General features: G+C 39.1%; 2 protein-coding genes across 2 annotated transcripts in view; one reads left to right on the top strand and one right to left on the bottom strand.

Moving 5' to 3' along the window:
- FBXL13 (F-box and leucine rich repeat protein 13) overlaps positions 1 to 27,608 on the top strand; it is a 274,784-nt gene that overhangs the window by 134,277 nt on the left and 112,899 nt on the right. Inside the window, exon 10 of the mRNA XM_006140783.3 lies at positions 25,811 to 25,863. Within this exon, the coding sequence (XP_006140845.2) occupies positions 25,811 to 25,863 (53 nt within the window). The remainder of the gene's footprint in view (positions 1 to 25,810; positions 25,864 to 27,608) is intronic.
- The window catches only part of LRRC17 (leucine rich repeat containing 17), a 39,153-nt gene continuing 17,589 nt past the window's right edge, over positions 6,045 to 27,608 (bottom strand). Inside the window, exons 2-4 of the mRNA XM_006140782.3 lie at positions 22,000 to 22,900; positions 11,448 to 11,603; positions 6,045 to 6,852 (exon numbers count right to left, since the gene is read on the bottom strand). Coding sequence (XP_006140844.1) covers positions 6,455 to 6,852; positions 11,448 to 11,603; positions 22,000 to 22,771 — 1,326 coding nt within the window. The 5' untranslated portion in view covers positions 22,772 to 22,900 and the 3' untranslated portion in view covers positions 6,045 to 6,454. The remainder of the gene's footprint in view (positions 6,853 to 11,447; positions 11,604 to 21,999; positions 22,901 to 27,608) is intronic.

Raw genomic sequence — 27,608 nt, 5'->3', positions numbered from 1 at the left:
TGGCCTGTCTTTTCATTCTTAAGTAGAAGGTCTACTGGGAGGTTTGAGATGGAAAGGATGGGAGTGACATGAGGTTGTAACTTGTGTAGGGAGTACAGAAAGGGTCAGATAATAAAAATGCCCAAGTCAAATTCTCTACTGTGCAATTGGTATATTGATCTTATGATCATTATATATCAGATAATGGTATATCTTACATATCAGTAGGATGTTAATATTTAATAGTTTATATCTAAGGTCAAGATAGACTAAAATATTTTTTGCTTTCTCTGATATTTTGCTATTTTTATTTAAAAAACATTTCATTTAGTATTTTTCTGGAAGTATAATTCAGTAAAAATCTCTTTATCACAAAAACAACTAAACATACAAACCTGGGTGGACTATTTTTTAAGGAAATAAGTATAATGTTTGTTTCATCTTTGTAATATTTTTAATTTGTCAAAGATTATTGCCAGCAGTGTTGAATGCATCAAAGATAAAAGCAATTCTTAGAGATATTTTAGCTTTTCCATTTTTCTTCCCAGCTAGGATTGGTTCATCTATTGCTATGTCTATAATTACACACCATTTCTGGCAGGAAGTTTGGTGTTCTGATTGTTGACTGAAGATAAACATTGGCTAATCTCTTGGGCTGTTTGGCTGACTGGACACAACAGTTGTGCTTATAATCCTTAAGTCAATAAAAGTTTTAGAAGAAAATTAAGATATTATCTTAAAATGTTTAAAAGGCAGATGAGGGCACAGCCTTACAGACGATTCAAGCAAGTAGACTCTCATTGCCGATTCACTTCTATTTACCAAAGCAAGACACTTATTCCGATTTGTCAGAAACAAATATACATTGATCCAGGGTGTAGGCTCCAAAGGAAAGAATAATTAGTAAATGAGAAAGACAAAAACAAAAAAAAGCAAAACAAACAAAGAACTGAGCTGCTTAAAGTTAAATATCTTTCCTAAATAATCAGGTATTAGGTCAGAGCTATCTCAGTCTTAGGAGTCAGGAGACTTCAGTTTTTATTTTGTTTATTTCAGAAAAATCAAAGAATTTTAGCACTAGCAGGAAAGTGTTTTTTTGTTTTTACTTTTTCTTTTTTAAATTTATTTGACAAAGGGCGTGCATACTCACCAAAGAGAGAGAGAGAGACACAGATACAGAGAGAGAGGGACAGTGAGAAATCATTCCCCAGGAAGGATGGCCATACCACAGTTCCTTCTCTCTCAGTCTCCTCTTGGGATTTTGGGTATGCATGCACATGTGCCCTGCATGAGTTTCAAGCCACTAAGTCCAGACTCATAGTGCAGTCAGTCATGTAGGAGTCAAGTACCTTAACCACCATGCCACCTGCTGGCCCCAGAAAATTTCCTTTTTTTTTTTTTTAGAGGTATTCTGCTATAGGGCACATACGCTCACCAGAAAGGCAAGAGAGACAGAGAGACCAAAAGCGAGGAATCACCCCCCAGGGAGGATGGCCATTCTGTAATCCCTTCTGCTCCATTTTCCTCTTGGGATCTTGGGCACGTACGCACATGTGTCCGGCATGAGTTTAAGCCACCGGGTTTGGGACTCAAACTGTGTCAACTACATAGTACCACATCAATTTAGCCATTATGCCATCTGCTGGTCCCAGGAAAGTTTTTATAAAAACTTACTTTATTGGTGGGACCAGCAGATGGCATAATGGTTACATTACTGGACTCCTATGTAGTCAAATGCAGTTTCAAGTACTAGACCACATGACTTAAAAACTCACATGAGGCATGTGTGTGTGCATGCCCAAAATCCCAAGAGAAGAATGGAGGAGAAAGAATTGCAATGTGGTCCCCTCAGGTGATACTTGGGGGTGGGGGTGGTGATTTCTTGCTAACTGTCTTTCTGGCCAGCACATGTACCCTACAGCCAAACAAAACAAAACAAAACAAAACAAAACAAAACAAAACAAAACAAAACAAAACAAATGTCTCTTAAAAACCAAAACAAAACAGAAAAACACTTATTCTATTGGACCAGCAGGTGGCATGATGGTTGAGGCATTGGACTCCCACATGACCAACAGAGGTTTGAGTCCTAGACCTGGTAGTTCGCTTTCTCACTCTCTCTCTTTATATCTCTCACTGGTGAGCACACATGCCCTATAGCAAATTAAAATACAATAATAATAATAAGTACAATTAAATAAAAATTATTTAACAAACTTATTTTTTCAAAATACTGATGGTAAACATACATGTTTAATTACATATATATATGTATCAGGATTGTCATACTTTTGGCTATCATAGAATATACTTATTTTTAATCTCTTGAACTTTATCATCTATCAAACAAAGGAAAGTCAAAAGGCAGGTTATTAGAATAACTACCAGGTAAGAAATTGGTAGAAGAGGAAATATTTAATTGTTCATTCCTTCAGGGATCAACTATGCTTCCTTGAAAAAGTATAAAATCTGATGGAGAGAAGAAGTACCTCAATTTTAGCCCTGAGAGAGATTAGCAATTCCAGCTAACTTATTTTTGGATGGTTGTGATTAGTTTCTATTTTGATGTGTTCCAGAACTTTATTTCCAAATAGATCCCTAGGGATGAAACTGAATATAAAAATCAACCAATAAAATCCTCAAATAACATCTAAAAAATAGAACAACTTGGGCTTTTTCTCTGAATCAGATGTAACCTCTCCATTTTATTCCAGAATTTTCTCATCTCTCTTGTCCTTCTATCTCCTGAGGTCATACCAGGCTTTCTCCATGATCAAATCTTGGTTGTTTCAGGTCTGAGGTCCTTATTTTATGTGAGTGGGGGAGATTTTTTTTTTCTTTTCTTTTCTTTTTTTTTCCCTTTGCTGTAGGGTACATGCATTTGTGGGATAGACAAAAGAGAAACAGAGAGACAGAAATTGAGAATCACCCTCCTGAGGGGATGGACTGCCACAATACCTTCTCCATGCTCCTCTCGGGATTTGGGGCATACATGCACACATGCCTGGTGTGAGTTTCAAGCCTCCAAGTTTGGGACTTAGACCACAGTCCGCCATGTGGGAATCCAGTGATATAACTATTATGTCATCTGTTGGTCCCAGGTCTGAGGTCCTTAATATTTCACTCTGTGGCTTATGTACAATAATAAATGAGTTTGTTACATTTCTTGGGTAACATTTCAACTTTAACAAGTGCTTTGATGTATTATAGTGAATAATGCAGAGATTCACATTGAAAACCAATACCTCTAAATATCTACCTCCAGAATAATTTTCTGAACTATGATGTCTAATAATTCTTCCAGTTTCTCATTCTTTCTCTCTTTCTCTTTCTTTATAAATTTGCAATATGGCATGTGCACTAGAGAGAGAGTGAGAGAGAGCAAGCACCTCCTGGCGGGGTGGGGGTGGGGGATAAACACAACGCAATCCCTTCTCCTCCATTCCCCTTGCAATTTTGGGCACACATTCACATGAGCTGCTGTGTTTTTCTAGTCGCCAAGTCTGGGACTTGAACTTTGCTGTTGACCATGTGGGATCCAGCCACCTTTACCATCTGACTGGCTGCCAGTTTCCCATTCTCTTGATTTCTTCTGTAGACTTATATATCTTGGACCAAACACTCCTGTCAATGGCCCTCATTTGTGTTCCTGGATAGAAAAATTTAACTTTTCTGCACCAGTTCCTCCCCCCCCCTCCCCCGATTATAGAAGTTCTAATGGCAGGAAACCATGACCAAGGGTAGCTTTTAAAGTAAAACACAGCCTTGCACAGAAGAAAGGGCTTTCACAGTCCTAAGTCTTGGCTGAACCCACCTGGCAGCTGTATGCTTTGTCCAAGTTACAAAAGCTCTTAAGGCTTGGATTCCTCATCTGTAAAAGGCAGATAATATTATCTGCCCTGAGAGATCTTGTGAGAATAAAAAGTGAAATATATGAAGCCCTTAGCATGGTGGCTGGCATTTCGTAGGTACTTAAGAAATGTTCAATAGTATTTGTGATATGCCAGCTTCCATGTTTTGGGAGTTTGTTCAAGTAACAAATAAGAGTAGTTGTTAAGCTTTGTAGTATTATCTTGATAAAAGAAATGAAAATGTACTCAACTTAGTGCAAAAAGAAAATCTTTATAAAAAGGAGTCAGTGTGTTTTCTGTTGCTGTAACTGAACGTCACAGACTGAAAGAAAGAATAAAGACTTATTTAACTTATAATTCTAGAAGCTGGGAAGTCCAATATGAATGTGTTGGCATATGGCATAGGGTAAGAGCCTTTCTATTGTGTCATGACATGGTAGGAGGCATCACATGGTGAGAGAGAACAAGAATGTGTCAGCTTGGATCTCTCTCTCCTCTTTTTTTTCCTCTTTCTTTCTTCTTCATTTATTTATTTATTTAGCCATAGGGTACATGTGCTTGCTGGAGAGAGACAGAGAGAGGGAAAGTAAGAAGTTACCCTATACAGGGATGGCCATGCCACAGCCTATACAGGGATGGCCATGCCACAGCCTCTTCTCTTTCATTTCTCTCCCATGATTTTGGGCATGCATGCACACACATAGGCCCAGTGTGATTTTCAATCTCTAGGACTCAAACTATAGTTGGCATGTGGGGACATAATGCCTGAGCCACCACACCACCTGCTGGCTCCATCTCCATCTCCATCTCTTCTTATAAAGCCACCAGTCTCACCACCCTCATCACCTATCTAATCCTCATAACCTCCCAAAGGCCCTATTTCCAAATACCATGGGCATACAAATTTGAGAGTTTAGTTTCCTTCTTTCTTTCTTTCTTTCTTTAGAGATATTTTTGCTATAGAATGCATGTACTCTCCAGAGACACAGAGAGAGACAGAGAGAAAGTGAGAAATCACCTCCCTGGGGGAGGTGGTCACTCCTCAATCCCTTTTCCTCTATCATCCTCGGGATTTGGGGCATGCATGCACATTCACCTTGCATGAGTTTCAAGCTGCCAGGTCTGGGACTCGAACTGCGGTCAGCCATATGGGATTCCAGCACCTGAACCACACCATCTGCTGGCCCCAAGACTTTGGTTTCTAACACATGATATCATATACTATAATATTTTATAGTATATATATTTTTCCCCATTTTATCTTTTTTCTCTGTATGTAGGGTACAACCGATTATCTAAATAAAAGCTGACTGGGTCAGGGATTCAAGTTACCCATGTATATCCTCTTTTTCTAGTGACCTTTTTCTCTAGGTGAGGTTATTTAAATTTGTTGACCCAAATCATGGCACTTCTGTTGGGCACCAGCCCCGCCCCCCTTACCCCAGTGGCCTCTGAGGTTATTTCTGTTTTGTTTGTTTAACCTCATCAAAATTCTGGCCTTGAATCCTAAATTCATCCTTTGTTAAGCTTCTTGACCCAGTAGCTTAGGGGGGAAGGACTCGGGCTGCACCCTACTGACAGGTAGCTTCTTAGTCTGAACCCTGCTCAAAGAAACAGTGCTGTTTCACTTCACTGGTGTTTATTTCTCTTCAGGGTTCATGATTCACACCATCTACAATATCTCATAGAGTCCCATCTACTGAATAGCTTCCAAAAGAATTTGTATAATTTCTTTTTTTTTATTTTAAAGAGAGGTTTTCGCTATAGGGCACGTGCACTCGCCAGACAGACAGAGAGAGACATAGAGACAGAAAGCGAGAAATCACCCCCCAGGGGGAATGGCCACGCCACAATCCCTTCTCCTCCATTTTCCTCTCGGGATCTTGGGCATGCACGCACACGCGCCCGGCATGAGTTTTAAGCCACCGGGTCCGGGACGCAAACCATGGTCAACTACATGGGAGTCCAGCGACATAGCCATTACGCTAACTGCTGGTTCCCAGAATTTGTATAATTTCTGCTTACTGCTTATGACAATTCTCCTTCAGGTCTAGTTTGACTGTTTCTTGCAAAGATCAGGGAAGAGTGGTTGAGAATTTAGGTTTACCAGAACCTCACTTTGGAATGTATAGGAGTCATAATTTGAAAATTTATTTAATGCACAAACTAACTTACTAAAAAACAAAACAACAACAAAAAAAAAACGTGAAGGCAGGGGCAGGGCAGATAGAATAAATGACATATACACAGATAGCTATCAAAGGCATATAAAAAGAAACCAAGTTTTTCTTTTTTTTTATTTTCAAAAAGCAGTAAAAACATTTATACAGGACATTATGAAATTCTAATGCCATCATTAGGACCCAGCTCCTGCGGGCAGCCAGCTCAGAATCATGCATCACCAGAGGCCAATCTGCAAATGGACAGGCAAGCAGGATAAGACTATTCCCTTGACTACTGTAGTTGTCACAACAGTAATAATTATAATAATAATTAAAGAAAGCTTCCTTTCACTGGGTAACCCTGCATAAATAGGCAACACAGTTAATCAAAATGTAAACATGTGGTCTTCTGATACCTGTATAGCACGTACAAAACTAGTTACAACCAGAATAATTTCTAAGTTATCCCACTATAGTGATTCTTACACTTTGTTTCTTCGCTGCATGATCCCTATGGATTTTTTCCCATTCATCATCTTCTGTATCCTGGTCAAATGTCTCCGGGTATGTTGGTAACTTGTCCTTGGGGCATTCTTCATAGTAACTTCGAACATATTTTCCCACGAACCACCCTTTGTATTCTTCAGGCATTTTGCATTCCAGGCCATTATAATGGACATTGTAGTGGTGCTTTAACCAGTAGTAGAGGTAGTGGATGTTGTAGTCACATCTCCAAGGGTTATCTCTGAGCCAAAGGAGTTTCAAAAAATACAAGTCTTCTAGTACTCCATAGTCAAAGTTTTGCAGACTGTTGTTTGATAAATCCAGCTCTTCTAAATGTGTGAGCCCTAAAAACGCAGCTAGAAACAGAAAGCATTTATTGTTCCAAGGGGTAATTGAGTTAATATAACTGTACATGCAGTATCATAAGGACAAATACAAATGAAAAATAAGAGGGTTAATTCTCTCTGTCAAAAATAAAAGAAATTCCTCTTTTTTCTCAAGGGGTACTTTAGAAAACATCATTGTAAGTACTTTCTCTTCTCTTTGAAATCATTTTAGATCCTTTTGAAATCTAGGTAAGATTTTTGTCATCTTTATGATACAGGAATGTCTTTCTCAAGGACCTGATATGTCAACATCCAGAAAGCTAACACCCTTATCTCTGCGGGAGGGTAGGAGCTTAAACTTGATGGGGCCTCCCTTCCAGTTGCAAAACGACCTCTTAAAATTAGAAGTTTGTTTTCCTCTGGATAAAGCTGATTAGCTAACATGGATGATCACCTCAATTAGCAGGTAAAATTAAGAATGAGAACTAGTCATAATTTATCCTGAAAACATGTATATAATGGATAGTATCTGTTTGGCCATATGTATGGGAGGGCACGGTTCCATTCTGTCTTTGTAATTTCTTCATGGATTGCCTATGATATGCGTAACATTCTAGTTTAATGATTACTCTCTAATGAAGGTGTTTTTATTTTCTCTATTACCTTTGTGGAGAGGATTTCAGGATTGTCCGATTTCATTTTCATTATATTTCTCCACTGTATACATGTCTAAATGTAAAATTATGAAATATAGTTTTACTCAAATAAAGCTTTTCTTTTGATTGACTAGAATACAATATTTTATTTTGAAAAATCTGTTTAAAATTAACCTTAAAAAATTGTATTTTGGGGGGCCAGTCTGTGGCCTGGTGATTGAGGCAGTTGAATCCCACATGACCTACCGTGAGGTTTGAATCCTGGACATTGTATTTTGAAACACCGTGTGTGCGTGTGCGTGTGCGTGTGTGTGTGCGTGTGCGTGTGTGTGTGTGTGTCCATGCGCACACGTGCACCTGAAGTTCTAACAAAAGGAAGAGATGGAGGAGAAGGATTTCACATGAAATTCCCCAAAGGGGGTGCTTTTTCTTTTCTCTCTCTCTATCTCTTGCAAGTGTGCAGGCCCTCAAGCCAAAAAGAAAATGTAGTTTGGGCTCATGTACACTTTTTATATTTATCGGAAAGATGCCACAAAAAAAAAAAAAAACATATGAATTAGGAAAATATTTCAAGTACAAGACATACATGGAGAAAAAAAAATGAAAAATGCACCTGAGGATGATTGGACAACTCCTGGAGATAGTAATAAACTCTGAAAATACCTAGAAAACCTTTTCCCAGCTTGTGGGGGAAGGGATTCTATTTCTGTAAAATCCCAAAACAAATAATTTTTATCAACGTTTTGGAAACATCTGGTTGTGTTTTGGCAGGCTATGGTAGTTACTAACTTTGAATCCATATGTATTTAATTTTGCTGGAGGGTGAATAATTAGAACAAATATCAAACACATAACACAAAATAAAACAACAAAAAACATTTTTTTCTTCTCTGAGAGCAAAGAAATCTAAATGTAGATTACCCCTATTCAGTTAATATGGACCGACTAGATACTCTGGAATTTATGGATCAATCCTGATCGTAAATATTTTGTTTCTGTTTCAGACATGTTTTCATTACTGTTTTAAAATACCCTTGTTGGAGCATAGTGTCCTTATTATAAATTTGGAAAATATGATGTCATACCGATACCATTTACTATTTTCATATCATCGGTTCTCAGACTACCCTATCATTTCCCCTACAAAGAATACTTTCTATTTTGATGCAAAGCAATGGATTGAGGGTGAAGTGTGTGTGTGCGTGCCGGTATGTGTATGTGTGTGTGTGTGTGGGGAGGGCAACAGGTCAGACTTTATGATGATTGTTGGAAAATGCAAATACATTATGTTCTTTTCAATTTGCTTAAATTCTGTAAGTCCGTGATCTCACAAATTTACTTTTCTTAAAGCAAGTCAGCCCTTCAGATTGAAAGCATGTGTGAACATTCCTAGACTTTATTTTGAAAGTGTTATAGTTGTGACTTAAACCATATGTATTCAGGCACTTGAAATAGATAGTTTTCATCTGTTTCTTAAAGGAGGTAAAACCCTTGGTAGGGTCTCCTCTCTCCCTTTTCTGCAATAATGTCTGGCATTTTATGAGGTTGTTATTCATGCCTTTTGAAGTCTGGCAACTCTCACCGCATTTGTATACATACAGTATAAATCATTAAAGTAAATCTACTTTGGCAGTGTTTCATCTCAACGACCCTGAAATACAGAAGGTCTTTTATTTTAAAACTTCTTTAGGTCATTTTGCCTTATTTAAGTGCCAAGATACTTTTCTGTTCCAGAAGACATACCAAGGAAAGTGCTTGGCTTTTAATAGGTGGTAGATACATATTTCTTAATGCAGAAAATACTTTTCTGGGACTGACTTGAACAAAGGAAAAAAAGAAAAAAGAATATCACTGCCAATAATAGAGATCGTGATGTGTCGGCAAGGAAAACACATTGTGTGAATAAGATTAAAAGGCCTTCATGTGTCTAAAGATGGAAAAGGAATCCTTAAAATTATGGCAGTTCTTGGGGCCAGCAGGTGACATATTGTTTAATGCACTGGACTCCTACATTGGTGACTGTGATTTGAGTCCTGGACCTGGCGGCTTAAAACTCACTCCAGGTGCGTGTGCATGCATGCACAAAATCCCAGGGAGAGAATGGAGGAGAAGGGATTGTAGCATGGTCATTCTCTTTGGGGGTGATTTGTCACTTTCCCTCTTTTTGTCTCTCTCTGTCTCTCTGGCAAGCACATGCATGCTATGGCAAAAACCTTAAAAAAAGAAATTATCACAGTTCCATAACTGATGAGGAACAAATATAACCAGAAGTAGAACAAATCCATTTTGTACTATTGATATTGTCTATCTGTCTCCTTGGGGAATTTTTTAAATGGTACTTTCTTAATATTGTAAAAAGATGTTAATACTAAATATGTCTTTGTGGATCCAGAATGCTCATTTTCAATTTTTATGTCTATCATGTCAAAATCCTAATATTCTATTAGTGGTTTTAGATTACTTTTCAGAAAAGCAGGCAAAACAATTATGGCTAAAAATGGTACATTGTTAGTAGTATTAATAATCTTATAATTAGAACTTTTCAAATAGATGTGCATTGTGGAGACATCTGTGTTATGTATGTTACATAGATAATGAATATTGCAGAAATTCTCAGTTCTTTTTATTTTTTTAAGAGAGCTTTTTGCTATAGGGTGCATGAACTTGGCAGAAAGAAAGCAAGAAATCACTCCCCAAGGGGGGTGGCCACTCCACAGTCCCTTCTCCTCTATTCTCTCAGGATTTTGGGCATGCACGCACATGTGCCCAGTGTGAATTTTAAGCTGCCAGGTCCAAGACTCAAACCATGGTCAACAATGTGGGAGTCCAGTGATGTAACCATACAACACCTGCTGGGCCCAATTCTCAGTTCTTTTTAAAGCCAGTGTATCTACTTAATTTACCAACTTTATTTTTTCCCTGAAGCTTTGCTTAGCAAGTGGAGAAGAGATTTGAAGGATGGAAGAGAGAACTAATCTTGATCTAGAACTACATGTAATATATTAGATATGATTATTGGGTTGTCTGGAAAGTCATGATGCATTTTCGCACAGAAAAATAAAGAAAACTATGTCATGACTTTCCCAATGACCTAACAGATATGATATAGAATATGTCTGGCTCGGGAACCAGAAGTTAGTGTAATGGCTATGTCACTGGACTCCCACGTAGTCGACCGCAGTTCGCGTCCCGGACCCGGTGGCTTAAAACTCATGCTGGGCGTGTGCGTGCGTGCCCAAGATTCCGAGAGGAGAATGGAGGAGAAGGGATTGCGGCGTGACCATCCCCCCTGGGGGGTGGTTTCTTACCTTCTGTTTCTATGTCTCTCTCTGTCTTTCTGGCGAGCGCACGTGCCCTATAGCGGAAAACCTCCCCCCCAACCCCCCCCAAAAAAGAGTATGTCTAGCTCTGATTTGAGCACATTATACCTTAACTTACTAGCTTAGTGCTTAGCAGTTTTTTTAAAATTTAAACAAGTTGGGACTTAATGAATACTAAAGAGATGCCAAATCTGTCTTCTCCTTTAAAAAAATCACTACATTTTAGTGTATTACTGACCACTTGGCACATACTCTTATTTAAAAAATCTGTTCTACAAAATGCTTTAAGAATTTGGGCTAATTGTATGAATGTTGCTTAGCAATATATGGTAAATATTGGATCATTGAAAAAATTATGGTGCATTTTTCCATAGAAAAATATGGAAGAATACATCATGACTTTTCTAACGACCCAATACAATAGTACATGTGTCATAAAGCAACATCTGCCATTTGGCAAATATTTTTCTGGCTGCCAAACAAGTCTGACTGTAAGTGTCATGTTTAATTAAAATTCAGACTTTTTATTATTTAGTTATTTTTGTTAAGTTATAAATTATGAAATTTTATTTACTATACATACATTACCATAGGGAAAAAAATGATAGAAGACCTATTAGTCATTAAAAGGCTATTCAGTGGCACTTACCAGGATCTATGAATTCAATGCCATTGCTGCTGAGGTTTAATTTCTTTAGCTCATGAACATCTTCAAATTCCTTGGGGCGAAGTTGGTTGATTTTATTGTATGACAAATCAAGTTTAACAATATCTGGAGGGATGTTTTTTGGGACTTTCTTCAAGTCTGGAAAAATTAATAATAATTTGATTATTATATTCTTCTTTGCCCCCATTCACTTTTTGTGCCAGTTATACCTATGAAGTTGAGAATCAGCTCTTAAAGATAAGAAGAGAGTTATCTAAAGACAAAGAAAACTGGTAGAAGCAAGCCTTAGTATGTGCTAAATTTCACCAAAGCCCTGCAAGTTGAGTGCATCACACTTAGAGGAGATGCCACTCCTTGTGGAGCTGTTCCGAGAAACTTCCTAGAGGAGCAGCAGGTAGTGCAGCTTAGTTGGATGACTATTTAATTCTGGCTATCCAGAAGTCACCAGGAACCTTTTTTTTTTTTTTTTTTTTTTTTTTTTAAGAAAACCAGAAATGACAGGGCCGGTAGGTGGCATGGTGGTTAAGGGCACTGGACTCCCACACGGTCGACTGTGGTTCAAGTCCTGGACGTGGTGGTTTTCTTTCTCACTTCCCATCCCCACTCTTTCTTCCTCTGATCAATATATATATATATGAATAAATAAAGCTAAATAAAATAATTTTGAAAAAGAAAGCCAGAAATGAAACAAATCAAAGTGCTCTCATTGTGTCCACTCTCATTCTCTTCCCATTCTTGTAAGAGTATTAATTATTGCCTTTCAGTTATATCTTCATTTGTCTGTCTCCTCAAGCTTCTTCTGGCAACAAATAAGTTCAAGTGTCTCCACTGTTAAAAAACAACAAAAAGACCAAAAAAAAAAAGTTAAAGGCAACAGCAGTTAATGTAATGGCTATGTCGCTGGGCTCCCACGAAGTCGACCGCAGTTTGTGTCCCAGACCCGGTGGCTTAAAACTCACGCCGGGCGCGTGTGCGTGCATGCCCAAGATCCCGAGAGGAGAATGGAGGAGAAGGGATTGTGGCGTGGCCATCCCCCCTGGAGGGTGATTTCTCGCTTTCTGTCTCTCTGTCTTTCTCTGTCTGTCTGGCGAGCGCACGCACCCTATGGCAAAAACCTCTCCAAAAAAAACCCAAAACCAACAACAAAAAGTAGGGCTAGCAGGTGGCATGGTGGTTAAGATGCTGGAATTCCTACATGGTTGACCATAGTTCGAGGCCCAGATCTGGCGGCTTGCTTTCTCTCTCTATGTCTCTCTCTCTTCCTCTGGCAAAATTCATGTGAAAAATGATAAATAAATAAAATAATTCTTAAAACAACAAAAAGCTTTGATCTTGACGACCTCAGGCTGTTACCTTATTTCTCCTTTCCTTGTAAGGTAACATTCTACCTTGTTGCCCCTGCTTCCCCACTACCCTCTTCTTCCTACATCCTTGTGATTTAGTTTCTTATCCACTATTCCCTGACTCTGTGGTACAGCAGGAACTGGACTCCTCAGAAGCAGTCATAAGGATGAGAACATTATGACTGTTTCTAATAACATAGGGGAAGTTCCTGAAAGAGGAGTCTGGATAACAGGAAATCCAGGTCCACTTACTTTATCTTTTACTATTTCTGTTTCTGTTTTGTAATCATTTTTTAAATGTGAACTGTGTCTATATTTTAAAGTAATATTCTAAAGAGATTTCATTCCATTTTAAATGGAGTAAGTGAAGCCTGTGAAGAGAAACAAACCCTGAAAGAAAATCAGAAGCAACAATAAAATTCCCAGATTAATTGACAGCCTGGAAATACCATAACCCAGGGACCAGCAGATAGTGTAAAGGTTACTTTGCTGGACCCCCATGTAGTTGACTGTAGTTTGAGTCCCTGACCTGGTGGCTTTAAACTCACGCCAGGCATGTGTGTGTATGTGCCCAAAATCCCAACAGGAGAATGAAGAAGAGATTCTGGCATGGCCATCCCGCCTAGGAAGTGGTTTCTCCTTTTCTGTCTCTCTGTCTCTCTGGTGAGTGCACATGTCCTAAAGCAAAAATCTCTTTAAAAATAAAAAAGAAAGAAAAAAGAAATAGGGAATAGCATGGCCCAGAGGTTTTCTGAAGAAGTAGAAATTTTTAGAACTGGGGTGAGTTGGTACCAGCAGTTGGCATAATGGCTATGTCACTGGACTCCCACGTAGCTGACTGTGGTTCAAGTCTTGGACCCAGTGGCTTAAACTCTTGCCAGGTGCGTGTGCGTGCGTGCCCAAGATCCCGAGAGGAGAATGGAGGAGAAAGGATTGTGGCATGGCCATCTTCCCTGAGGGGTGATTTCTCACTTTCTGTCTCTCTGTCTTTCTGGTGAGCATATGTGCCCTATAGGAAAAACTCCTCAAAAAAACAAACAAACAAACAAACAAAACAAACGGGTGAGTCAAAATAAGGTTGTATCCATTTATCCACAACACCCTTTGGGTACAGAATAATTGAATTGCTGGTAATCCTTCCACGTAGTAAACCAAAAAACGAAAACCCTCTGGCATTTATTAGTCCATGGTATATTTACAATCCTAAGGACACAGGCTTACATTTTCCTTTCTGTTTAATGGATCAGAATCCATGTTCTGTAATAAAATAGTGTTGGGATTTCTTTCTGTAGTGTTCTTAATGCTGTTAAATTTGTTTCCCCTTCTTGATAGGATCTCAATATCTATGTGCAGGAACTGGTCTAAGTACACTAGGGAATATTAAATGACAAGAACTCTGTGAGTTAAGTCCCATTATAATCCTCATTTTATAGATGAGGAAACTGAGGTACAGAGAGACTAGATAACTTTCCCATAGTCACACAGCTGAAATCTTCACAAAAACACACTAGCCCCATATTCTGTGCTTCTGACCTCCTACTCTGCTGCTTATCCATCCATGTTACCCTCTGCTTTATTCATGCTGTCCTCCTGCCTAGAATCCTCAAGCTTGGGACATGGGTCTAAGTGAGAGCATGTGAGCAACTAGCATAGAGTAGCCTGAGACCTTCCCAGACCTGTATTGAGAATAATACCTCCCTGTTGTCAAGTGGGTAACAACAATAATAATAATAGTAATTACTAATATATCTCCTGCTTTCTTTTTCTCCATAGAAGTTATCACCATCAGACAGAATATATATTTTACTGGTAATTTTCACATTTTTGCCCCCCCTGCCCTATGATAGTTTCACAAGGGAGGTTTAGAGCATGCCTCATGTAGAGTAGATAAACAAATCATCTGTGGTAGACAGCTTCTAAAATGGAACCCAACAATGCCCCCTACTAATATTCATGTCCTTATATGGACCTCTCTGTCTGAACATGGGCTAAATCCAGTGACTTGCTTCCAACCAACAGAATGCAGTAAATGTGATGATATGTTGCATCTATGATTAGTTCACAAGAGATTGTAACTTCCACTTTCAAATCTCTTACTGGCTTTGATGAAGCAAGCTGCTATGGTTAGAAAGTCTCATGTGGCAGGGAGTTAAGGGTGGCCTTTGGCCAACCACCAGCAAGAACTGAGGCCTCCAGCCAACAGTCCGAAGCAGATGAAGCCTGCCACAATATAAACCAGGTAGAGGATCCTTTCCCAGCTGAGCCTTCAGGTGGGGTCACAGCCCTGAGCTGTAGTCAATACCTTGGATGTAGCCTTGCGAGAAATCCGGAAGTAGAGTACCCAGTTAAGCCATGTGTGGTTTCCTGACCCACAGAAACCGAGATAATAAACATGTGGTGTTTTAAGCTGCTAAGTTCTGGGGTAGTTTATTACATAGCAGCAGACAATAAGACTTGATAAATAAGAGCTCATTAAATGTTTGCTGAGTGTAATGATTCAGATATAGAGGCCTCTTATAATACAAGTGCTTTGAAACTTTGGGATGATTTCTGTCTTCTGATGAGACATTATTCTGTTTGACTTGAGTCATATTCTAATATATTCAAAGGAGAAATATTTTAGGATTTTAACTTCTAATGTTATAAAAATGATATAATACCCCCTTTAGGAACAGCAAGGTCCTAACTAGAGGGCTGTATTCTCTTGGACACTATATGTAAACAAAGAATTGGATATCCTAGCAGTTTTTGAAAACCACAGACAACTAAAGTCTGATTACAGATAGAAGAAGTAATTTCTTGACATTCAGAGTTTGGAATAATTATTGAGAATGGCTGTGGTATCTTCTCAGAAGGCTTTAAAAGGAATAATAGATTTTTATTTCAAAATATCCTCAGATACCCCTCTCCTCTCTTCTTTTTACTACATTGGCCCAAGCCATTATCACCTCTTGTCTGGATTATTCCAGTAGCATCCTAAGTCCATGTGGTTCTCTTAGTATGTAAGTCAGACCATGTCATTTTTCTGGATCATTTCCTCTAAATAGTACAACCCTCCCATTGGGAATAAAAGAGTCATTGCTACCCTATAAAGCTTTTAAGGGGTGTAGGTCATCTTTGTCGCAGAACAACACATCTAAGATTCTAGGAAGCAGCCTGTTTATCGGGACTTGTTTGCTGAACCCACATCTGCTGGGCTGGACTTGATGGTGGACACGGGAGCAACCAGCGTAAGACAAGCTAAAGTGGGTTAACCACAAATAAATGGGTAGAAAAATATGTTTCTGAGAACACCCTAAACCCAGCTTAAGAAATGTGGTGGATCTGTGGATGGTGGAAAAAGAATATGAACTATGGAACCAACTTCATGGTTGTCAGCAGCAGTCCTGAATAAAAATAGCATCCACGAGTAATACCAGGAAATACAAACCAAAGTTTTTTTCTAGTATGACTTAGAAACACATAGAAAAATCTTATTTGTTTTATTTATGAGTAAAAACAATCTTTTAGTTCTTTTACCTTAGAACTTGAATGAGAATTGCAAATACTGATGTAAAATATGTTTGCCTTTGATAAAGAATATATAAATACACAGTTCTCCAGGTCAGAAGTCGAATTTGATCAGTGCTCACCTTTTTAGACTAGGCACCACATGGTATTCATATTTACTGCTACCCAAAATTCTTTATAAATGCATTAACAAATACAATATTTACTTGATTACCATCGCTCATAAGTCTTGCACTTCCCATGACCAAACCTTGCTGATTTTGAGATGGTAATTGAAAAGTTTTCTCTATGTAATTTTCCCATTTTATAGGATATCTTGGTTGTGAGCAACCTCAGAACTACTCTAAAGTGTTGGTAGCAGAAGGTAGAGACATAAATGGTGCTGTTTATTGAAAAGGCAAAATTCTTAACTATTGTTCAAGCCAGGAATAAAATTGAATCCTTAACTTCAGAGGCAGCTGGGGGCAATTTTTACCTGCATGATTCCCTCCATCTTGATCTTAGAAGTAAAATGGCTCTTTAAAAGGGTAGCATTTTTTTGGTAAATGTGAAGCTAAATGCAGTTTAAAAACTCTTACTTTCATGTATTCTTGGCAAATCCATTTACCTCAATATGGCATCAACATGCCTTTCAACTAATCCCACATTTATTTCCTTTGAAAGACTAAGTTTTGTTGGCAATATGCCTGCCTCTCTGTGAATAAAGCCATTATTTCTTTTTCTTGGTGTCAGATTTTTAAGGCAAATATAGTGATCTTTGAGGTCTGTGTGGTTGAATTGGCACACATCAGGTATCCTGTGCACAGCATTTGACTCATTCCAAGTCCGCTGGGAAAGGCCCCGCTCCCAAGTGACGGGAATCTGTATGTGGGTTCCCTATGTGTGACTGCATATCTGGAACATTTGTCCAGAGCCTCAGAGGAGGATTCAGTACTCAGAGCAAGCACACAGAAGGCATTACACATTCTGGGGTTTTTTTTTGTTAATAGATGTACCCAGAATTTTGATGGAAGAGACGACATTACATGATGATCAGTGGTTTTAAAACTGAATTACTGTGGGACCAGCAGTTAGCATAATGGCTATGTCACTGGACTCCCATGTAGTTGACTGCGGTTCAAGTCCCAGACCCGGTGGCTTAAAACTCACACCGGGTGCATGTGCGTGCATGCCCAAGATTCCAAGAGGAGAATGGAAGAGAAGGGATTGAGGCATGGCCATCCCCCCTGGGGGGTGATTTCTCGCTTTCTGTCTCTCTGTCTGGCTGTCTGGCGAGCGCACGCACCCTATGGCAAAAACCTCTCCAAAAAAATAAAAAATAAAAATAACTGAATTACTGCTCTTCTCGTTAGCAGCCTGAGGTGATCTTTGAAAATGGTTCGCTGTTCACTTGACCCAGAGAGCCCCACAAAGTCATGCAAGTCAAGAGGTTCAAATCTTCGTGTTCACTTTAAGAACACACGTGAAACTGCCCATGCCATCAAGGGTATGCATATCTGAAAAGCCACCAAGTATCTGAAAGATGTCACTTTACAGAAGCAGTGTGTACCATTCCATCGTTACAGTGGTAGAGCTGGTAGATGTGCCCAGGCTAAACAGTGGGGCTAGACACAAGGTCGGTGGCCCAAAAAGAGTGCTGAATTTTTGCTGCACATGCTTAAAAATGCAGAGTAATGCTGAACTTAAGGGGTTAGACGTGGATTATCTGGTCATTGAGCACATTCAGGTGAACAAGGCACCAAAGATGCACCACCATACATACAGAGCTCATGGACGAATTAACCCATACATGAGCTCCCCCTGCCACAGCGAGATGATCCTCACTGAAAAGGAGCAGATTGTTCCTAAACCAGAAGAGGAAGTTGCACAGAAGAAAAAGATATCCCAGAAGAAACTGAAGAAACAAAAACTTATGGCATGGGAATAAAGTTAGCATAAAATAAATGAAGATAAAAGTAAAAAACAAACAAACAAACAAAAAGACTAAATTACTGACTGCCTGTGTGACCTTTGAAGGAAAACTTAAATTTTTCTAAGCCTCAGTTTCTTCATTTATAAGATAAAGATCATAATAATAGTTCTTTTAAGGTAGAGCAGAGTAAATGACACTACATGTAAACTACCATGTCTCGGGACCACAGAGCACTTAGATAATATCTTTTATCATTACCATTTTTTCCAGTCTTGATGGAACGTTGTAGAATTCTTTAGATTCCATAGAGTGTCTAACAGGTACAGCACAATAATCAGAAGCATTACTACATTCTTGCAGGGAGCTAAAGATGATCGTTGAACATTTCATCTTACTATTTGACATTTGTTACCCATTTATAGAATGGAACATGGAAAATTAGAGTGGGTTAAATCCAGGTTGTCATACTTGAATTCTAGCCTTAATTTTTAAATTCTATGTATTTTTTTTCTCTTTAAAAATAATGAGTTTGTTTGTTTTTGTTATAGGGTGTGTGTGCTTGGAGGCCTCCAGGGGGATGGCCATGCTGCAGTCCCTTCTTCTCCAGTCTCCTCTTGGGATTTTGGGCGTGCATGCACACATGACAGTGTGATTTTCGAGCCTCTAGGTCTGGGACTCAAACTGCACAGCTAACCTTGTGGGATATAGTGCCTTAACCTCCATGCCACCTGTTGGCCCATGTATTTCTGTTCTTAAAGGTTGCTTAAATGACTGTGTTGAAAGAGGCCATCCTCTTTCAAAAAGGCAGCTCAGTTATTATCATAAATCGTAAGTATATGGCCCCGTGCCAGATAATACCAAAAGGAGTATAACAGACAAGAAATGGCCTTTAAACTTATGGGAATCAACAATATGACAAAATAAATAAATAAATAAATAATCAGATTAATCAATAGATTGATAAAAAACATGGTGAAAGTCATTTATATCGATGATATTAAAGGAAAAATTATTTAATATCTTATAATCTAAAAGTATACACCTAATTATGTAGTCGTGAACATGAGGAGAAACTCGAGGATTTTTTAATTGTATAACCCAATGTTGTATATATTAAGTGTGTATGTTATGAAACTTTATATCAAATTCCAATAAATCATATGTATATTTTTAAAGCTGGGGGATGAATTTAAGGAGCATTTTTGGAAGGTTGTATTTAAACAACAATAAGTTAAGGAAAGAAAGCAATAAAAATATAGTTTTATATAAATTGATGTCTGTCAATAAAAAAAGAGAATCATATCGGGGAAAAACGGCAAAAGCAGAAATAGGCTCGCTGGTGGAGTGGGGGTATAGCCCATGAGTATAAAAGCAGCAAAAGAGAAAGATATTTCTTAGTATGTTATCTCTTTTTAGAGCACCATGTAGTCTAGCTGTACATTTACACTTTATATTTTGAATAAATAGTATTTTTCTCAAGACAACTAATGAGCTTAATTCAACTACTTTTCTCTTTGACATCTGATGCAGCAAGTGCAAATTTACATTTGCTTGAGGGTAGAACATCAGCAGTATCAAGTATTCTAACCTCAATCTAGGATAATAACTTTGTGTTCATTTTAAATATATATGATCCAAAAATTTCATCTAAGCATCACAAATGAATCCTAGTAGAACATGCTCTTTATCATGAAGCACGAAGTATTACCCTTGCCTTGATAATACCGGGGAAAGAGCAACCAATCTAGCTACAGGACAGTTACAGTCACTGACTGGTTCTCTATAGCTTGCATTGTCGAACAGCTGCTTGTGTGAACATGATCAGATAAATTTTAGAAGATGGCAGGGTGAACCACAAAGCTCAGAGTCAGGCTCAGGTAGACCAAATTCAGTTCTTAGGCCTTGCTGCTTATCAGTGAGACCTTGGCTAAATGATTGAACCTCTTAACCCTCATTTTCCTCACCTGTTAAAGAGGATGGTATTACCATCCTGGAAGTTGTAGGCATGATGTATGTAGGACACCTGGAGTATAGTAGGGTCTCAATCAATGAACACTTTTTCTCAGATTCAGAGGAGTCCAGAATGGCATGTCCCAGGTAATGATACTGTAACTGCTCAGCTGTGGAATTATATATGAGAGGCCTTTAAAAAGTTCACAGAAAACTGGAATTAAAGTATAAGTTTATTTTGGTGCAAGATTTTTGAAATCCATGCAGAATATGCATTTTCCATGAACTTTTTGAAGCTCCTTTTGTGTAGGGTGTCTCAGTAAGCAAATCTCTGTGCTACTTGGCTGTGGTGTGATCTAACCAGGTACCACCTTCAGAGTCAGAAAAAGAGAGACAAGGCTTGAGCATAGCTTTGCTGACAAATGAACAAATTTATCCCTGGCTCAGATGCCCAAATCCTGCCTACTGTTTTTTTGGGAGGAGCCAGAACCACTAGGTCCTCTGAACCATCCCTTTCTCTTGCCCTTAGAGAAATAATACAAAGTAAAATCTCCTCAAATAAGTGGAAGGTGATATTATGCTCTATATGATCCTAATCCAATGACATCTGGCTTTCATATTATAAATTAATTTTTAAGTCATACCAAGAATAAATCATACAGATTTTGTCATATGGCTTGTTATCATAGAGTAGCTTAGCAGTTCCCAGACCACATTTTGAAAATCTCGTTTTCACTAACATGTTGAGAGCATTACTAAAATCTCCCATCTGTTTTCTTAGTTCACGACTTTATCTTGTATGTGCAAATCCTGCACAGTTCTAGCACAAGATTATGTAGGATGTAAAACCCAGTAATAATTTTCAGGAACTAGGTAATATTCTAGAAAGATATCCTTAGCCTTGTAGTTCTTGGACTTGTTCTTATACATTTAATTCTTTCAATATTTTTATGTTTTATTTTTAATAATCTAGGAATAATTAAGATACACATTGTTAGCAAGTGTTCAGTTAAACCTTGGTACTAAATGACAAGAAACACAGAAGCTCCATCACTACAGCTGGTGTGGCCTCCATCACAGAGTGTTCTTGCTAGTTCTGTCCTGCATATGTTTTTTCCTTGAGGTTATTATCTTCCCACAGATGCCATCTTATTTTGACTTTAATTGTAAGACTATACCTCAGATTACACAGATGACATTTGTACTTGTTTTCACATCCATTGCTTTATTTATATACATTAAATTGGATTTAAGATGAAAGGGACAGGACCAGCAGATGGCTTAATGGTTACGTCACTGGACTCCCATATAGTCAACCACAGTTCAAGTCCTGGATCTGGTGGCTTTGAACTCACTCCAGGTGCATATTCATGTGTGCCCAAAATTCTGAGAGGAGAATGGAGGAGAAGGGATTGCAGCACAACCGTCCCGTCTTCCCCGGGGGTGGAGGAATGATTTCTCACTTTGTTTCTCTATCTCTGTCTGTGTCTCCAATGAGTGCACACAACCTATAGCACACAACCTAAATCTCTATTAAAAAAAATTATAAATAAAGATGAAAGAGATTCCTTCCACCACAGCTTGCCATGAACAAATCAATGGCTGCCCTTCCTGTGGATACTACCTTCTCTCCTCTGATGTCTCCTAGTCCCCAACTACCTTGATCAGACAATTTTGTAAATTCCACTGTTGCTGGGGAAAGATTTCTGGTGGAAGCCACAGCAGAAATCCCAAGGCATGTGGTCATGCAGGCAGGGGTATAAGATTCAAAGAGCATTTTTAACAGGCCATACAAGTGAAAAAGTAAGAACACACAAACCTTTCCTTTTGCAGTCCAGTGTTTGTATGGGAAACACGTAATTGTGACAAAGAGTCGAATCCACCTCGGGCTTGATGACTGGTGGTCTCCCTGACACTTGGGGTTTCGGGTCCAGTTGTTCCTTTTCTTCTTCATTACATAACTGTTCAGATTTTATCTGCCGCAATTTCTTATTTTTCAGTTCTTGAGGGCTTTCACACTTGGCGTAGTTCCCCAGGTTCCGATTCCTTGGGATCTGCAACATGGAAATAAGCGTTTCTATCTCACAAGTACAGCGCCAGGGGTTGTCGTAAAGACGCAGGTAGCTCAGGAGAGGCGTATAAATGAACACCTCCTCCGTCAAGACTTTGATCTGGTTGTGCTGCAGTAAGAGGGTGGTAAGTTTGTTTAAACCAAAGAACGCCTCACTCTCAATTTTGGTGATCTCGTTCTGTTGCAGATCCAGGCTCTTCAGTTTTTTAAATTTAGAAAACATACTGTTCTTCAGTACACGGATCTTGTTTCTTGCTAACAGCATGTGCAGCAAATCCTCAGGCCAGCCAGGCAACACATAAACCAATTTTCTTTCTTGACAGTCTAAGTATTTCTCATGAAGATATGTGTACACTTCACAGGAGAGGCCTGGTGCGTAGCGTTTGACTGGGTTGGGGCCTCTCCGGCCCCCAACTGCCCGGCCATGATTTGCTCGGCTCCTCACACCGCCTGGGCTAGCTCTGTGCAGTTCAGCGGCCCTGCAAAAGCAGAGCAGGATTACAATAGTAACTACGCGCATCCTGACATCCAGCTGGTCCCAATTACTTGGTGTGACAGATGGAGCAATGAAAGTATTCCTTTGAAATCCAAGTTTGGGTAGTCTTAACTAATACAGCTCAGGAACAATGCGACCCAGCACGTGGAGTCCCTAGGTTGGAAGAGAAAAAAAAAAAAATTAAGGACTATTGCAAGCACTGTGTTATTGACAGACACTAACAGCTTTCTCTCTCTCTCTCTCTCTCTCTCTCTCTCTCTCTTAAGCAAAGGCCTTTGAATTAATAAGGGTGTAGAGAGCTCCTCAACCTCTTACTTGCCTGATTTAGTGCCCTAAGCTTGAACCAAAGCTCTCCTACCTGCTTAACTGTATGAACCCAGGCTTAGTATGTTAACCTGCTCTTCAGCATGTGTTAAATAGGATCAACGATACTGCCTAGTATTGTCAGGAAGATGAAATAGGCCGGTGCAAAGAAGACGATTCCCAATGCCCAGCCCAGGGGAAGTACTCCACAAATGGAGCACTCAGCATGAGTAAATTGGAAGCCTACAGTTCATCATCACCTTGGATTTAGTAAATTAAAGGAATTCTCTCTTTACAGACTTGAGATGCGCAAACAAGAGTAGAGTTAGAATTGCTGTCAGCCTGAGCTCACTTTTATCTTTCCTTTGCTATCTCCCTATCTCCAGACAGATTGAGTGTGGGCTCCAGAAATGTTCACAGTAATGGTGCTGTCCCCATCGCCTGCACACTTGGCTCACATGTCACCTTCTCAGCAAAGCTTTCTCTTATCAGTCCCATTTATAATCACAGTTCCTCCCACTTGCTGGGTAGTCTCAATCCCATTTCTTGTTTTATTTTTCTCTGTAGCACTTATCGCCATCTGCCAAAGTAGATTAGCTTCATTTATGTGGAAGTAGTAGTATTTGATCTATTTGTTTACTGTCAGACTCCCCCTTATATTGGGAGTCAGAAAAATCATGACACATTTTTACATAGAAAAATATCTCGTGACTTTTCCAACAACCTAATAGAAAGCAAACTCCTTTAGGGCAGGTGCTTTTGTCTCTTGTTCACTGTTGCAATCTGTTGATAAATGTTTGTTGAATTTATGAATTACCCTCAAGTACCTTTTTCATTCTGTAAGGATATTTATCCCATAAGCATAATTACTTACATTGTTTTGAGAACCTGTTTTTCCTTAGCAAGTATTACTGATGACTTCAAAGATCTGTACATTTTTAAGAATTGTTTTCTTTTTTTTTTGAGAGAGAAGTGTTTGCTATAGGTCATGTGTGGTCCAGGACTGGAACTGTGGTGGACTACGTGGGAGTCCAGTGACATAGTCATTATGCTAACTGCTGGTCTCCCTGCGGGTCCCACTTTTTTTTTTTTTTTAATTGTGAAAATATGTATGGTTTGTATTTATCATGTAGGGTACAGTCCGCTTTTGTCAATAGAAGAAATATTTATAATGGATTAATAACTAATAATATGTCTGTTGTATTAGCATGGGGCTATGGGGTTATGAGTGACAAACGTTTTCTATTAATTGAATGCCAGGCTCATCTCCTTGCCTGGAGTTTTCCTACTTCTTGCAGTCTCTTCCAACTATTGTAGAATGTCTTCCCCCTTCTTTGCCTCAAACATTCCTCCAGTGCACTGGTTTGTGCATTCTGCACTCACTGTTTCTCTTGTGTCTCAGAGTTGAAGTGTTACTTGCTGTCTGTCCAGACTCAGGGTACTGGTGTGTAACACTTTGCCATCTAGATATTTGTAAACATGTCTCATCTTCCCTGAGAGACCATAAACTGTGCAGTGGCTTCTGGTCCCAGAGCTAATCGTGCACTTAGCCTTTCTGACCCTCTACTTCTCTATCTGTAGTTCATCGCAAATTGTATGCAAATCTAATCTAAACAATTATAACACATGTTTTGTTTATAATTATACATGAATTATTTATGATATGCATGTTAAAGTATTGCTGGGAAGTATTCTAAAACTTTTTTTTTTTGAGAGATTTTGCTATAGGGCATGTGTACTTGCCAGAGAGGCAGAGACAGATAGAAAGTGAGAAATCATCCCCCACGGGAGGATGGCCACACTGCAGCCCCTTCTCTTCCATTTTCCTCTTGGGATCTTGGGCATGTATGCACACACTCCCGGAGTGAGTTTTAAGCCTCCAGGTCCGAGACTCAAACTGCAGTAGACTACATGGGAGCCAGCAACCTAACCATTATGCCATCTGCTGGTTCCAGTATTCTGTAACCTTTAAATGCATTAAGAAAAAAAAAAATCCATTGAGGGATATGTAGATGGGTGGATGGGTGGATATGTGATAAAGCAAATAACAATAAATATAAATTTTAAGGTGGGCCCCATAGCCTAGTGGTTAAGGGAACTGGATCCCACATGACTGACCACTGTTTTGATCCTGGTCCCAGTGGCTTGAAAAACATTCCGTGAACATGTGCGTGTATTCCCAAAAGCCTGACGAGATGGAGAATGGAGGACAAGGTATTGCAGTATGACCATGCCCCATTGGGTGTGCTCTCTCTCTGTCTCTCTGTCTCTCTCTGGCAAATGTACATGTCCTCTGGCAACACACACACACACACACACACACAATCTAGGTGTGGATATATAGATATTGATTGTATGATTCTTTCAACTAGTATGTATGTTTAAAAATTTTTACAGTAAATGTTAAAAGAAAACCAAAAGAAATGAACAAAAAGGCATGCCACAGAAAAAGCAGTTTGGTTTTCTTCAAGTACTTCCAAGCTAAAAGTTCTAAGTATATACTATTTTTCCCAAAGTAGTATTTTTCTCTTTTCCCCTTCCTGTAATCCTCAAACAATAATAACTGTGTATATAGATTTTAATTTTGAAACCAAAACAAATGTTGGGTTTTTTTTTTTTTGAGAAAAGAAGCCATGTATTTAGAATGAGTTATTTGCCAAGGTTTTGTTTGTTTTCTAATGAATACATGCACTGAATGTAGGATGGAAAAACTAAACATTTGTAATATGTTTTTGGTAATGTGTAACTCATTTGATTTAGGCCACTGTAAAAACTTGCAAGAGCTGAATGTCTCTGACTGCCCAACATTCACGGTGAGTTTAAGCAGTTTATTTTACTGTTGTTTATATAGATTCAGACTTGTTACGCTAGAGCTCTAATATACAGAATGCATGCCTTTGTGCTCATTTAAGATTAAATGTGGAAAAAAGGAAACTACGTTAAACTTTGGCAAGAAGCTTTAATCCCATCTGTACACGTCTATTAATTTTATAGATATATATGCCCAATGTTGGAGCCTCTGGCAAGTGGAAACTATTCAATGATTACACAAAAAATGAACTCTGTATATATTTGATTGTGTAAGTGTATGAGGCAGAAAAAATTGGGCCCCAGCAGAGATGATGAGCTCATTTTAGTAGTCTTTATGGCTATTAACAGCCATGCCAAAGAAATGGAAATGGACATTTATCCCTAGCTGCCTCCTTCCTCTTCCTGGTCCCTGTCTCCAGTGTCTTCCTCTGCCCCCATTCTGCCTTCCAGAGAGCATATAGTACTCTTTCTAAAAGGCAGATCTGACCACTTTGTTCTCATCTTCCATCAGTGCACGCACTCCTGTCATCTATCCTGCTGGACAAGGTCAAAGCTCTTAGTATTACCGTGCCTGGAGACCCTCTGTGGTCTTGCCCCTGCCTCCCCTTCCAGTTTCATCTTGCCCCAATTCCTGTGTACACATGAATTTCAGCAACTACACGCAGCTGAGCTTTCTTTGTTGTATTCACTAGATCTCATCTTCCATCAATGCACGCACTCCTGTCATCTATCCCGCTGGACAAGGTCAAAGCTCTTTAGTATTACCGTGCCTGGAGACCCTCTGTGGTCTTGCCCCTGCCTCCCCTTCCAGTTTCATCTTGCCCCAATTCCTGTGTACACATGAATTTCAGCAACTACACGCAGCTGAGCTTTCTTTGTTGTATTCACTAGATTACTCCTTGCAGTTTTGCCTTTATTCCTATTGTGTCCTCTGCTTGCTCTTTCTCCTTGTACCCAAGTAGAGTTTTCCTTTTTTGTCAAGCTTTAAGATTTATTTTACACATCACTTCCATTACTAAGGCATCACTGGCTCCCAGGGCTGCGTTCACTGCTGCTCCTCTGGACTCCTGTATTAAGTTGCCCTAACCATAGGGTTTCTGTCCCTTTAATTAGTCTAAAAGACCCAAAGAGCAGGAGCTGTGTCTTTGTGGTATTCATAGCACACAACAAAGACTTTGGCATAAGGTAAATATTCAGGAATGGTCCATAAATGCAGTGGAGATGCCGAGTAGGTAGGTAGACAACATTGGCTAGCACTCAAGACTTCATCAAGACATGTAGATGGATTGACATCTACATGTAATAATCAACATTGCAAGAGGTCAACCCAGAGAGAAGGTACCAAAAGAGAAGAGGATTTAGGAGTTAGCCTTGGGGAATGTTGATTTTTTAGAAGCTATTAAGATGGAGTAGTAAGAGAAGCAGGTTTAAAAGGGAGTATCACAAAATGCAAGAGTTTCTGAGAGAGGTGACCTGGTCAGAAAAGGACTGAACAGTGTCTCCTATATTTGACAGTTAGAAAGTGACTGATAACTTTTGCTAGAAGAGTTCCAGTGGAATATTGGAACAGAAATCTCATTGTAGTGAATTGAGAAGTGAGACAAGAAGTGAGAAAGTGAGGCATTAGCTATAAATTTATCTTTCCAGAAAAGTGGCTAAGGGTGTGGGGGAAGGAAAACAGGGGCAGGGAATGGAGATAGGTTTATAGAGGATAGTCGGAGACTCATTTCAAGCAATAAGTATCTGA

The sequence above is a fragment of the Tupaia chinensis genome, unplaced genomic scaffold (assembly GCF_000334495.1).
Source record: "Tupaia chinensis unplaced genomic scaffold, TupChi_1.0 Scaffold000044_1, whole genome shotgun sequence".
NCBI lineage: Eukaryota > Metazoa > Chordata > Mammalia > Scandentia > Tupaiidae > Tupaia > Tupaia belangeri.
The sequence above is the reverse complement of the archived record's forward strand: the minus strand, read 5'-3'. Positions and strand labels throughout refer to the sequence as shown.